Here is a 13,311-nt window from a genome sequence, read left to right on the forward strand (position 1 = left end):
TTAGTATGAACTGTATAATACAAGGCTATTTTTAAAGTAAGGACCATTTTGCAATAAAACATGAACTACGAAACATTTTGGGTACTTCATTTTTTCTCAGATGCTACATATATTTAGCTACTTTTCTATGTGTTTCCATTGTTATTTGAAACATTTGCTATAGCAGAAGACAAGTTTCTATAAACCCTCAACATAAGCGTTCACCACCTGAGATGGTAACCATTCCTGAACCAGTTTTCACTTCATCGTTAGTATTGAAATGCATGCCGTCAACTGGTATTATTTTGCTTCAAGACTACGCAGCAAGATGGCAGCAAATGGATATTCCTCATACAGTCCAAACCAAGCACCAACAGACTACCATGTCTTCCTCCATCTTAAGAGGTTCCTCACCAGTAAGCATTTCAACATCAACGAAGTAAAAACAGCAGTCCAGGAACGGTTGTCATTTCAGATGGTGGAATTCTGTGAGAAGGGTCTACAGAAACTTGTATCCCACTATGACAAATATTTCAATAACAACAGCAACTACATAGAAAAGTACCTAGCTAAATGTATGTAGCATCTGAGAAAAAATAAAGTGGCCAAAATGTTTCTTAGTTAATTCATTGCAAAATGGTCCTTCCTTTATAAACAGCTCTTGTAATATAAATTAACGTTTCTTAAATTTCAAAGGCTAATGTCATAGACAGAGCAAGTCAAGACACAGTATTATGAAGCAGCAATAGTGGTTGTGGTGAAATGGGCATGGCAGCAGAAACATTAGTACTCAATGAAAACATATTCCATTGTTAACTACATCTTACTGGGACAAATAAACTGATAGAAATTTTCTATGATTATGCTTAAGAGCAAGGACAATGTATTATAATGTTGATGCTCCATGAAATATAAGAATCGTATCTTTCTTACACAGTTACAAACAACTCCATTCGAAATGTGAACCAACAAATATAACAAACAACTCTACTTGTTTACGTGAATTTATTCAACTAATAAATAAGATAATTCTTAGTAAAAGAGATAAAATTACGATATAAATGACAAAAAAAAACTTCTAGTCATTTAATTTCTCTCTTTTTTTTTATATTATCAGTCTAAGTAAACCATCTTCATGGTGATGTATGCTTCAGTCATGTCTACCTATGTAATTATTACATTTATTTTATTTTGTAACAAGTCTATTTTAAAATTTAACATGTTCGTCCTCTATAAATAATGTTATAACAGCCACTTTTTATAACCAATACCTCAATTACACTCTTTTACATATCACTATATATATACTTAAAGAATTATTTAAAGATAGAAATTTAATTTTAGAATTTCTTTATACATCTTTCAAATTTCATTTTAAATATTCTTACATATTTCACTCTGCTTTCATGTATGAGAATGTAATGGCTATGACAGAATTTTCACCTCCTGACTGAAATTTTGGCCAAACTCCACTAGCATTTTGAACTAAGACTTCATTTCTCCTACAAAATAATTGAATATAATGGAATTTTATTCCTTAATTTGGTTTGGAATAAAGTCGTAATTATTTTTCGGGCTGAGCTTGACTACGAAGGCAGTGTAATAATTTGCATTATTCCTGCAATGAAATTCAACTCTGACTTCTAGCTTGTATGAACTACACATTCATTACTGCCTTTTACTCTTAAAATCAGTATGATATATTGGAAACTGTATTTCATTTAATTCTGGAAAGACAATTTAAAAGGACAAGTGCCAATGTTTAACTCTTTAATGTAGGTTTATGCACAATATAGTACAGTAGAACCTCAATTATTCTTCACCCTATTAACCGATAAGTGGATTATCCGACTGTCTTTCTTCTGCTGCATAAAAATATGAAGTACAGTACATTATGTTAGTACAATTTTTTCTACGGAGGGTTATTACCAGCCTTTACCACTACACTACAGGTTTGTTCCAGCAAGCAATTCAAAATGTGTTCTGAACTAATGCCAGACTTCTTTCAATGCACGTTTCCTGAATATACTTTCATAACCTTTGGAGTTTCTTCTCATATTAAAATTATATTAATCTTCCAAACTTAATTCGTTATAAGTTTAAATATATATAACTAAAACTCATGATAGACTATTTTTTTTTATTTTAAACTGCCTAGTCTTGAAGTATTTTAACCACAACTTCAGTTTAAACCATCTGCGCGTGCGTCAAAAGTTCAGAATTCCCAGTTCCTGCTCTTAATCAAGAACTAATTTCACATGTTCTGAACGAGTTCTAAAGCACGTTGGAACAGGTAACTAGGAGTTCAGAATCAGTCCGGAATCAGTTCTAGTCTTGTTGAAATGCACACTGAGCTACTGCGCACCAGGCAGTTCAGAATCGATTCTGAACCATGTTGGAACAAATGTATTATATAGTAGGAATGCTACCGTTGCCGGCAGTAGAAACACTTACTTGTGGGAGGAGGTGTTTTTCACAACTTGTATAATAGTTACTATTTACTTTCAAAGAAATGACCCCACGAACTTCCACACAATTGCAAACCCGTGCATCATTTCATCATTCTGTGCAAAATGTCAAAAGAAAACATGTTGAGCAGTTGGGAAAAGGAAAAACTGTAGCTCATCTCGCATAAGAATGAAATTGGCAGTGGAAATGTGCGCGATTTAATAAAATACAGCAAGGATAAAGTGTTACCTACTACTGTATTTCACCATTTTTATTAGTTATAAGCAGCATAATATTGTACAGTGTAGTGTGATTTCAGTATAGTAGGAGTTTCAAATTATAAAATTATTATCCACTTAATTTATGAAAATATTTTGCAGTACGGATCATCCGATTTTATTGATTAACTGTCAGTCCACCACCCTCAATACCATGGATAATAGAGGTTCTACTGTAAAATGACAATTAAAAACAGTCACCATATTAAATAATTTACGTAAGGTCGCTTGCTTGAGAAGTTTGTAAATATATTCAAATCACAGGGGAAAGTCAGAATGCATAATGTAAACTTGCACCAACTATTATTTCTCATCTGACGCATTTCAAAAGGATTGCTGATCAACTTAAATTGTAAAATAATAATAATAATAATAATAATAATAATAATAATAATAATAATAATAATTTTCAATGTTTACTGTATGATCTATTATTATCTTCAATGAAGAATAACAGATCACATGTATGTGTAATATTTGAACTTAATTTGTTCAAAAGAAGGTATTTGGTATAGAAATGCACATATTAACACTTTTAAATGATACATGCAAATTAAATCTCTACAGACAGTTGTTGCAGCGCAATGTCTAATGTTATTTATATACAAAAATAAATGGCAATGTGGAAAATACACGACTTTCTTAATACATACGTATCAATCTATTACTACTATTTTTCCACATACTGTATTTAATTTATACAATAGTTAGTATTTTAGTGTACTGTGACTCAAAAAAGTTTCACTTTTCTGGTTTTAAATTTTTTACCGCAGTGATTAATATTGAACACGATAATATAAAAGCAATTTGTACTTCACCAAGCTTATGCTGTAAAGATAAATTTCTTCAACAAACAGAGCAATTGTATTATGTGGAATGTAATCACTCTCCTCAGACACGAATCATACTTTTATATGCAGAGGTTCTAACCGTATAATAAATTCCTTTCAGCTACAGATTCAAGCAAAAAAAAATTCATTTCTCTCTTACAATGCCATTCAGCACAGTACAGCAAGGCAGTAGCAGTTCCATTCATACAATGTGTCATATTTTCAATAATTGAAGTCATGAATTTGTAAGAATTTTGATATTAAAAAAAAATATATTTAATCTTTTGTTTTCTTTCATAACAGTATGGAATGTTACATTTAAGTACTGTTCTTTTTCTTTTAACATGGTCCTTTCCAGGTTAAGTATGCCTATATTATAAAGACTTGAAATGCTTTCTACTAATTCTTTCTATGACACACATAATATGTTAACAAATTCTTCACAAATGTGTTAAATGGAATTAGTGGAGGGACTCTTGTGTGAGCTCAATAATTTCAAGTTTTGTTGAGCGTTACAAACTCAGTTTCACTTCATATAAATTAAATTTTTGTAATACATGAATATGTTAAATGCATTAATACAGAATAGCCCAGAAAAATATATACACTGTTTGTTCATCATTAACTTTGGAACAAATTGAGATAAAATTCTCACTTTCGGGAAAATTGTAGCTTAATGTTGTTAGTTGGCAATGACCAGATGAGCGCACAGGTGTAATGTGAAAACAAAATAGCGAATGCTAGGTTATCGTTCAAACAACAGAAGACGGTTTTGAAGTGGTATTGTAAGTTTGAAGCATTAACGAGGTACGGCAACAATAACGGAATGAGTTTCAAACAATGTCGCCGACATGTCTAACAACTGCACATATTCAGGACAAATTTGAAGCCAATAGTAGTGTTAACAATGTGCATAAACACCAACAGTTTTATCTGCAATAAAATGGCGCCCCATCCCACTATTGTTGAGATGTCAAGGCGTATCTGGATGAAACTCTATCTGGACAATGGATAGGTCGAAGAGGTGCTGTCCAGTACCCAGCACGGTCCCCAGATCTAACATCTCTCAATTTCTACCTGGGGGGACCATAAAGGGTGTTGTTTATTGGGAAAAGCCTACACTGGATACGCTACAAGAAAAATCGAAATATCATGTGCAGCTATCACACTGCTCAAGTTACAGAACATAGTTCGTGGAGCAGTTCCATGGCATCCATAGTAGATGCTGATGGTGGTCACTTCGAACATCTACATTAAGCTACAATTTTCCCCAAAACAAGAATTTTATCTCAATTTGTTCCAAAGTTATTGATGAACAAACAGTCTATACATTTTTTTTGGCTACTCTGTATTTGTGCTGAATTATGTTATTATTAACCAATACTAAATTCCTTTAATTACAAGGTGTCTACCTTCCTTTATTAGTTGTCAACAATCAAGGAGTCTTCAACTTTTAGCTTATTGCAACCAAGTGCTCCTAATGGAGAAAATACTTGAAATAAATAATAAAACACATGTTATCCCCAATGCAAATACCGTATTTTCTCGAATAACAACACCTCGAATAAGCTGCGTACCTCAGCAAAAAAAAATAAATAAATAAAACAAAATAAAAATAAAACAATAAATAAATAATAACACAACTTCCAACAAGTTCAGTTAACAATAAATTTTATCCTGGAACAGGATGCATTTCAAACTCATCCATATGTACACGTACTGCACATGTGTCAGTTGTCTTGCTTAATTGGACATTTACATGATATCCTGCAACATTAATAGCACGCGTTAGTAAATTAAATGCATTTATTTTGTATATTATGTGATTTGTTATAATAAATACCTGCTATCACTATTAACTTCAAAATTCTTCGCTACCTTTCTACTTTTAGTGGTATTTATGTATTTTCAGAATTGAAAATATAAGACACACAAATTATAAACTTATCATCACACTTCAAATTGATTCTGACACATGTACTGCTAATCCAAAAGCCATTTAACAATGTTAACAACTGAAATACCAGTGACGAAAGCTAATGACATATGCTACCACCTTAGGAATTGCACAGGAGTTAAACTAGGCAATGTTGCCACCTTCATTTCGAATAAACTGCGTACCTGTGTTTTTTACTTGTATATATTCAGAAGAAAGTGTGCAGGGTGTTCGAGAAAATAGCCTATGGTATTTTTGCTATTATCTAAGTTTCTTATTTTAATACAATGCTTTCTCGAAGAAAATGGCTGCCCTTAGTCAATAATGAAACACCTGATATATAAAAAAAATGAGAAACACAGACAAGTTTTAAGGCACTGAGATAATGAGTGGGCTGGTTACCTGATACAAAATGCTGTTCAAAATATTCTGTTGTACCAGAGCCATTTTGTAAGATTTCAAGTAGTCCAGTGCGTTCAGCTATGAAGTAGATGAAGGTAGGTAAGTTTGTTCAATATCCTGTATAGGTCTAGTGGCTAGAGTGCTGGGCTTATAATCCTGTGGACCCAGGTTTGATTCCTGGCTTACTCCCAATTTATAACATGTTGGGCAAGCAACTGGGGGGGGAGGGGGAAAGCTCCAGATCCTCTGTGGCATCCCAACAAATCTCCATCATCATCTCATCTCACCAACGGGTGTAGCATAAATCAGCCTCCTATGGCACACCCTGAGCTACGACTTTGTCAATAAATTGATCTACACAACTGGTTTCATATGGGGGTCAATGACGAAAAGTCAAGTACCCACAATTAGTAAGAAAAAAATATAAACCTGTATGGTGCTGAAAATTAGTGAAAAGGTAACAGAGATCTTCTATGGATATCACTAGTAGATTACAGCTTTGAAATGAACTGTTTTAAGAACTATAATGTAATTACTAATAAGGCACTATATTCTGGAGGGAAGGGAGAAGAGGAACGCCTGCACAAGATGGATGTCTAAACCGAAATTCTTAGGTATGTGACAAACTTAAAAAATCCATGTGCAGAATGGGACTCTATGAAAATCTGAAGTCTGGGTTTTATGTACTGCAAGGAAAACCTGCATGGCATGTAATCTGTGAACGTAATTCAATTACACTTCAGAAGGTGTCAATCTGGATAAAGAACACCACCAAATGGTTCAAAGTTTCAGCACTATTTAACTATGATCTTTTGATATTTAAGATACAAGTACAATGGATCCACAGGGGTTGAAGTTCTTAGGACTATACAAAACCAATTTCACTTTCATTGTATTCTATTCTACTCATATATTTCTTTGTATATGTTCAAACAATTCCATTTAGCTCATTCATATAATAATGTATTTCAAATTTAACTCCACAGACAGTCCTTTGCCAATTTTTATGATAGTATCATTACTGTTTACTATTAATATGACGGTATGTGTCTAAGTGATAGAATAAATGGAACAAGAAAAATTAGATATCTTACATTATTCTCCAAAAATAAAGAATATAAAACTGCGCAAGGTAACTTGATGTGATGAAAAATGAAAGTCAAATCACACTGCAGTCATCGAACTTTACCTATAGAACATAAATACAGTAATCTTAACGCATTTAATTCAACAGATTGAGATGGAATTCTGTGATTCATCTGATGAAATGAACTACAATTACTCACTGAACTACATTTAATCATTTACAATTCTTACCCAAACTTATCTAGGCAATCTAATAATGCTGTAAATTTGTGACTGTTTTCCATTTATGTTGATTTTTTCCTATTCACTCAATTTTTTTTAAATAACTTCACTAGTGGAACTATTTTTCTACAGTGTGTATTGCATTATGTAAAAATGAATAATATTTAATTTATAAATAAAAAAAATTTAATTTAAGCATACTTATTTGCGGAACTTAATTTTAAATTTTACTGTAGGCTATATAATCTCTGACATACTCTTGAAAGTTCAATGGATAAATAACACTAGTATAGGTAGTAATATTATTGAGCTCACACATTTATGAAAGCAAAAATGATTTCATAAATTATTAGCTTTCACTCCACCACTCTGTCCAGAAAGTGTCTTGAGCAAAACTGTTACATATGAGGATCTCTCAAGACACAGAGCAAGTGAATCAAGGGAATTAAGAAACTGTGGGATTAACAATCAAATTAAGATAAGCGTAACGAGTAAGACAAGCATATCGGGCAGTACTGCAACTGTACTTCACAATGCAAATGAACTTCCTTTATATACAGAATATTCACGTATTCTATGTGCAGTATTAAAAGTTAAAGTAATAGTTTGTATGTTCATACACATGAAAAAAATTCTACATAAAATAAACAACAACAGTCTACAGTCTTAATAGAAATAATAGCACAGTAGTCAGTCAAATAAATCTCAAATATGGTTTACTAAAAAGGAAATGAGTATATTTCTCAAATGTCTGATATCAGTTTTGTAAAGAAAATAAATATTATGCAGATACTTGTCATTTATACTAGGAATGTACGAGTTTCAGCTAAGTCTTTCTTTATAGTCACTAATAAATAATAAAATAAATTACCTGATTCCTTCTAAAACACAAGTCTGTATACAGTATACTTATATAGATTATCTCTACTTTCAACATGTCTGTTCTGGTTTATCCTCTTGAATGTACAAGTGGCCCTTCAGAGTAATGTGTCATTTCAAAAACTGCAGAACTACATTGAACCAAACCGATCCCTTGCCTTAATTAAGTGGTCACATAATTTAAAATCATGCATTATATAATATACATATTGGTATCCCATTATAGAAACTTGGCACATCTATTCCTCTTAGCACCTCCTATTACAAAATTATACTGTAACCGTACTCCAAAAGGGATCAATTTGGCACAATGTAATATCTCTCAATTTCAAGAAAATTTGCAGAATAGGAATATTAACTCAAATTTAAAACAGAGCTACTAGAGTGAGTAAGAACAAATGAACAATTTCACAACCTCAAGACAGGAGTACACCCAAACAAATGTGTGTGATATGGGTAAGAGCAGTCAACTACTGTGAGATCCAGTTTACATTCCAGTAATTAAAAGGGCCTTCCCTACTAAAAAGTGAGATCTAGTTTTACATTCCAATAATTAAAAGGGCCTTTCCTACTGAAGATTAGCAAAGTTACAATTTACATGCAACATATTCACTAAAATAAAATCTGTAGCAATCCAACACTGTACAGGTAAACGTATGTTTACAGTTATAAGAAAATCAATCTTCTTAGGTCGTCTAAAAGAAACACTGCTATACATCATTCTTCTTAACCTTCAGAAATGTACAGGGTTTGGAATATAAGAATGTACACGAATTACTGGTGTTTAGGTAATCTTTTCCTAAAGAAAAAACGTAGTCAGAGAACACCAAAGTATCAGTAAGCACATACCTGGTTGGTATTTGCTGCACAAATAAAACAATATGGACATTACATTTTACAGAACACGCTGACTTCTTCAGTTATGTACAAAAGAAATCCAAGATCTGAAGAAGACATGAAGGAAGAATGTTTAAAATATACTGTCCATCTACAAAGTTCAATCTCTGCACCAATCACCAACTGTCTTAGCTCCAGCCATTCCATTTCTTCCAACTGGCCATACATTGTTTACAGAAGATCCACTATATTCCACATGACGTATTTCATGTATATCCTGAAAATATGCACGTTTGTTTGGTACTTCTACTGTACACTCAACTTCCCAAGCTTTCATGTATGTGATCACCCAAGAACCAACCTGTTTTTACAAGTAAGAGCGAGCAAGAGTCGACCCTCCCTGCAGCACGGTACTTTGATATTGGAGGACTTACCTGGAGGAAGCCCCATGGGGGGCGGTCGCATCATGTTCATGTTACCTCCGAGCATGGCAGCTGGGGGTCCCAAGTGCATGGCATGCCTCATGATAGGAGGACCTGCCATAGGTGACATAATGGCCACACTGCTCACAGGCGGGGCAATTGCAGCCACAGAAACTGGAACTGCTGCGACAGCCATTGCGGGTCGTGGTTGATACCGAGGCATAGCAGCACGCCGCTCTTCCTGATGGCAGCAAGTATTAAAAAAAATTACACGACATGGAAAAGTACCTCAACATTAATAACAACAAGAACATGGGTAAATGTAGGACTAATTTCGTTTGTTTCAAAGAACTTAATTTAATAAGAGTTTACATTTCATACTTACAAATTATGATTAGAGACTCTAATTTCAGTGTTAAAGCTATATAGGAAATTTTTTAGCATAATTCAAGTCTGTAGCTTTATACATTGTACTAATGTCTCGCATATTATGTGACTCCTTTGCATGATTTGCGAAATTCACATCGAAACTGCACTGTAGAACCAATATTACGATTCTTTTGTGACACATGCTAGAGAAAGCATACATAAACTTAACAAAACGCTTGATGAAGATCGAGCTAAGAAGGTATTTGCAAATCTCATAAAGAGCATTGAAGATGTTCTAAAAGGCATTTCGAAAACTACTTTTTCCGAGAATACAGAGCGCTGAAACTTCAAGCAAGATGACTGTGTGGCGCAGGTGTTGAGAGTGTTACTTAAGACTGCCTTGAAGCATTGTGGTTCTCAGCAACAAATATAGTGTGAGAGAGTCAAATCAACCTCAATATAGAAAATACTGAAATGCTGGGTATGTACACACACTGAAGACAGTCTGAATTCATGAAATAAAAGTTCTCTTAAATGAAAAGAATATTAATAAAGTTTGCTGTCTTTACATAAAAACTCATTCGTACCTTTTACATCATAATGGTTTAAATACCATTGTGTGAAAGTACTCTAATCATCCTACTTGATATTTAATTATCATCACTTTACACTTTTTTATGGCACTGAAATACATGATTTTATATTACCACAAAATAATTATGACTTAAGTGTCAAAAATGAAGTACGATTTCTTTGCATAGATCTTCATAGATATTCAACAGATATCCCAAACAAACGTGATTAAATTTATTTCAATACCATTCCGTGGTGCTCCTTTATTCAAACCATTTCCTCTCTTAAGTTGAAATGAAAATAGGTATATATTCAAACAAATACTAGCTGCATATAACATTACACTGTCATATCAGTCTGTAAAATGAATTGTAGACAGAAATGTACAGAAAGAAATAATTGAAAAAATTCAAATCTGGAAGTACAAATAAATCTTGGGCAATTCTACTAAATAAATGTGTGATATCAGAATCACCTAGATATGAATCAATAGCAGTGTTCTAGCTCATAAGTGGTCATGACTCTTTCTTTGGCAGCACAATACAAGATTTCACTTCAGCATCACCGCAATAGTGCTCAATATGTTCTGGTACATTTATTTCAGAAAAAATCATTTTTGATACTTAAAAATTAGATTAATCAAACCCACAGATGTATTTTTTTAATGATTATGTAATCTGTATCAGTCATTCGACATTGAGCTTACTTTATTCACTGCAGGATAATTAGTAGTGACTATTCATAACAACGAAAGGAAACTATTTCTGTTCCACAGTGACACAAAACAGTTATTAATAAAGCACAGTAGGCTGTATACATAGTTGTTATATATTCCATACCTTTTTGTACACTTTATTCACAGAATGATGCTATAATGAACTTTCTAAAAAATAAGTGGAAATTATGAATTGCTAGCTATAAAATGGATATTAAATTCTTTTATGCCATCCTAGCATTATAAGTGGGTTGTTACTACATCCAATATCGTGCATAATCGGCTTATTATGGCACGTGTGTCAATAATAGCAATTACGTAATACCAGAACGCTTGAGTGGGGATACATGCAACTTGTCTGACTATCTTGCTTACAACTTCTACATGCCACATAACAAGAAATGAAATGCAAGACAGAAGGTAACGTATAATTTATTTCCAATCTTTAACAATTTTGTTTCACTTTTGTAATATCACATAAAACAGTTCTGTGGTTCAGAGAAACTATATTAACAAAATAAAGGAACATTTGTAACCTAAAATTTGATACCTAAGGTATAACAAGAGTTTGTAATACATGCATTTATCCTTAGTCAATGCCAATGCCAAGCGCAACTAATCGATACAAACATATGAAAACTTTGACAGCTATGGATGCCAAATTATTTCATAATTTATTTCCTACAATTTATAATGCTGTATCCAACTAGTGCATAATCTTATTATAACACTCGTCAAAATTGTCGCATGGACAACAGTGAGTGCAACAAACATTCACTCAAGCCATAATCATCAAGATTATCCACTTATTGCTTAAATAACTATTAAGCAGCAATGCAAAGCAACATTCTCTTCCTGTCCACAAGTCTCTGCATGCAAAAGTAATCATCCGTTCATGCATTGAAGTGGCAATTACTGAAACCATCTTCTGTTTAAAAATAAGAAGAAAAACAAATCTCATTCACATTTTATATGAATTCATACAACTTCCTTCAAGGAATTCAGAAATAAAACATCCACGTTCTATAACAAAACCAATATAGTTATTAAAAAAGGTAGTGTAAAATATGGAAAAAAATGTATTTGCCAGTGACTCGAGTTTTACAACAATTTTTGTCATTCTAAAAAAAAAAGAGATGTAATGTAAGAATTTTGTAATTTGTTCAATCCTATAGCGGCCACATGTCAAAGCTAGATCTCTCAACAAGCATCTCTTAATAATACGTACTTCTACCTGAGGTTGAGGTGTGGACGTAGAGGAATCAACAGTCTTCACTGGAGTTTGGCGTTGGTACTTAGGTAACTTGGAGCGCACTTCTTCCTACAGAAACATAAGAAGATACCATGTACAGCCAATCTGTCATTTTGTTATGAAACACAGATCTCTGTTCGGGAAAATAGTAACATATGAAACTGTTGCTTCATAACATAGCATGTAAATACTACCAATGATGCTATGTGCTAATCACTAAGGAGCAGATTCCTATGTAATTAAATATTATTTTTGCGTGTGATAAAACACAATTAACAAAGTTAAAAATTCCGAACTTGAAGTTTCAAGTTTAAAACCCGAATTTTATTTCACATAAAAACACATATTTTCACAAAAAAATTATGTAAATACATATTTTCAGGAAATCTATTATAAATACATAAATCTTGGAGTTTTTTACTTAAATAATTTTTTTACAAGAACTTTTAAACATTTTAAAACTAAATCAATTATGTCACTCAGAAGTACATCATCTTTTTAAGAATTCTTGGTTGCTTCGTGTTTCTAAGCGCTGTGTGGTGTATCCGTGATCCATTTTCGTAATAGTATCGCCTCAAGTTCTGAGAACTGCTAGGCAGCATAACAGTGTTATTATTAGAGTATAAATTAACATGGACAAGAAGGAAAGATCTTGCAACACATAATTAGGAATGTTTATTGTTGCTGAAAATGATTTCATTCCACGCTTTGTTTGTGAAACACAACAGATCGGGTATGAACATTATTTAATTTAAACAAATCTCTCACCTCTCGCTCATTCCATCAAGTAATGCAATACGTCTTGTTGTGATTCCCTGTTATCGGGCTTCGTCAATCGATATCCTTCAAGATATACTGAAAGATGGTTGTTTAAAAAACGATTTGGCTTTTGTATTAGCAAATCTAAGCTTTTTGTGTTACAGCATAAAAAAACTCGAAACATCCAAAAACCTGTTGTCTGAAACAGGGAGGTGCGTGCCGTGAAAATTAAACTAGACTCGCTACCAGGTTCAGAAGTACAAGTACTATGGGACAAATTCCAGAATGTGTTTGGAAAAACAGTGGATATAAAAAAATGTGTAA

At 32.9% G+C, this 13,311-nt stretch overlaps 1 protein-coding gene across 12 annotated transcripts in view; it reads right to left on the reverse strand.

The window, feature by feature from the left end:
- Window positions 1-13,311, reverse strand: part of BuGZ (Bub3 interacting GLEBS and Zinc finger domain protein) — a 110,079-nt gene that overhangs the window by 73,743 nt on the left and 23,025 nt on the right. For 10 of the 12 annotated variants that reach the window (XR_011333432.1, XR_011333429.1, XR_011333433.1 and 7 more), the window contains 2 exons: window positions 12,205-12,297; window positions 9,332-9,560 (listed from right to left, as the gene is read on the reverse strand). Coding sequence is in view for 6 of the 12 variants with exons in the window: in XM_069833011.1 (XP_069689112.1) it covers window positions 9,332-9,560; window positions 12,205-12,297 (322 nt within the window). In the remaining 6 variants the exon portion in view is untranslated. Of the gene's footprint in view, window positions 1-1,430; window positions 9,175-9,331; window positions 9,561-12,204; window positions 12,298-13,311 lie in introns of those variants that run through there. The other 2 variants (XM_069833010.1, XM_069833007.1) reach the window with 2 other exon arrangements.

Source organism: Periplaneta americana, chromosome 8, assembly GCF_040183065.1.
Source record: "Periplaneta americana isolate PAMFEO1 chromosome 8, P.americana_PAMFEO1_priV1, whole genome shotgun sequence".
Lineage (NCBI taxonomy): Eukaryota > Metazoa > Arthropoda > Insecta > Blattodea > Blattidae > Periplaneta > Periplaneta americana.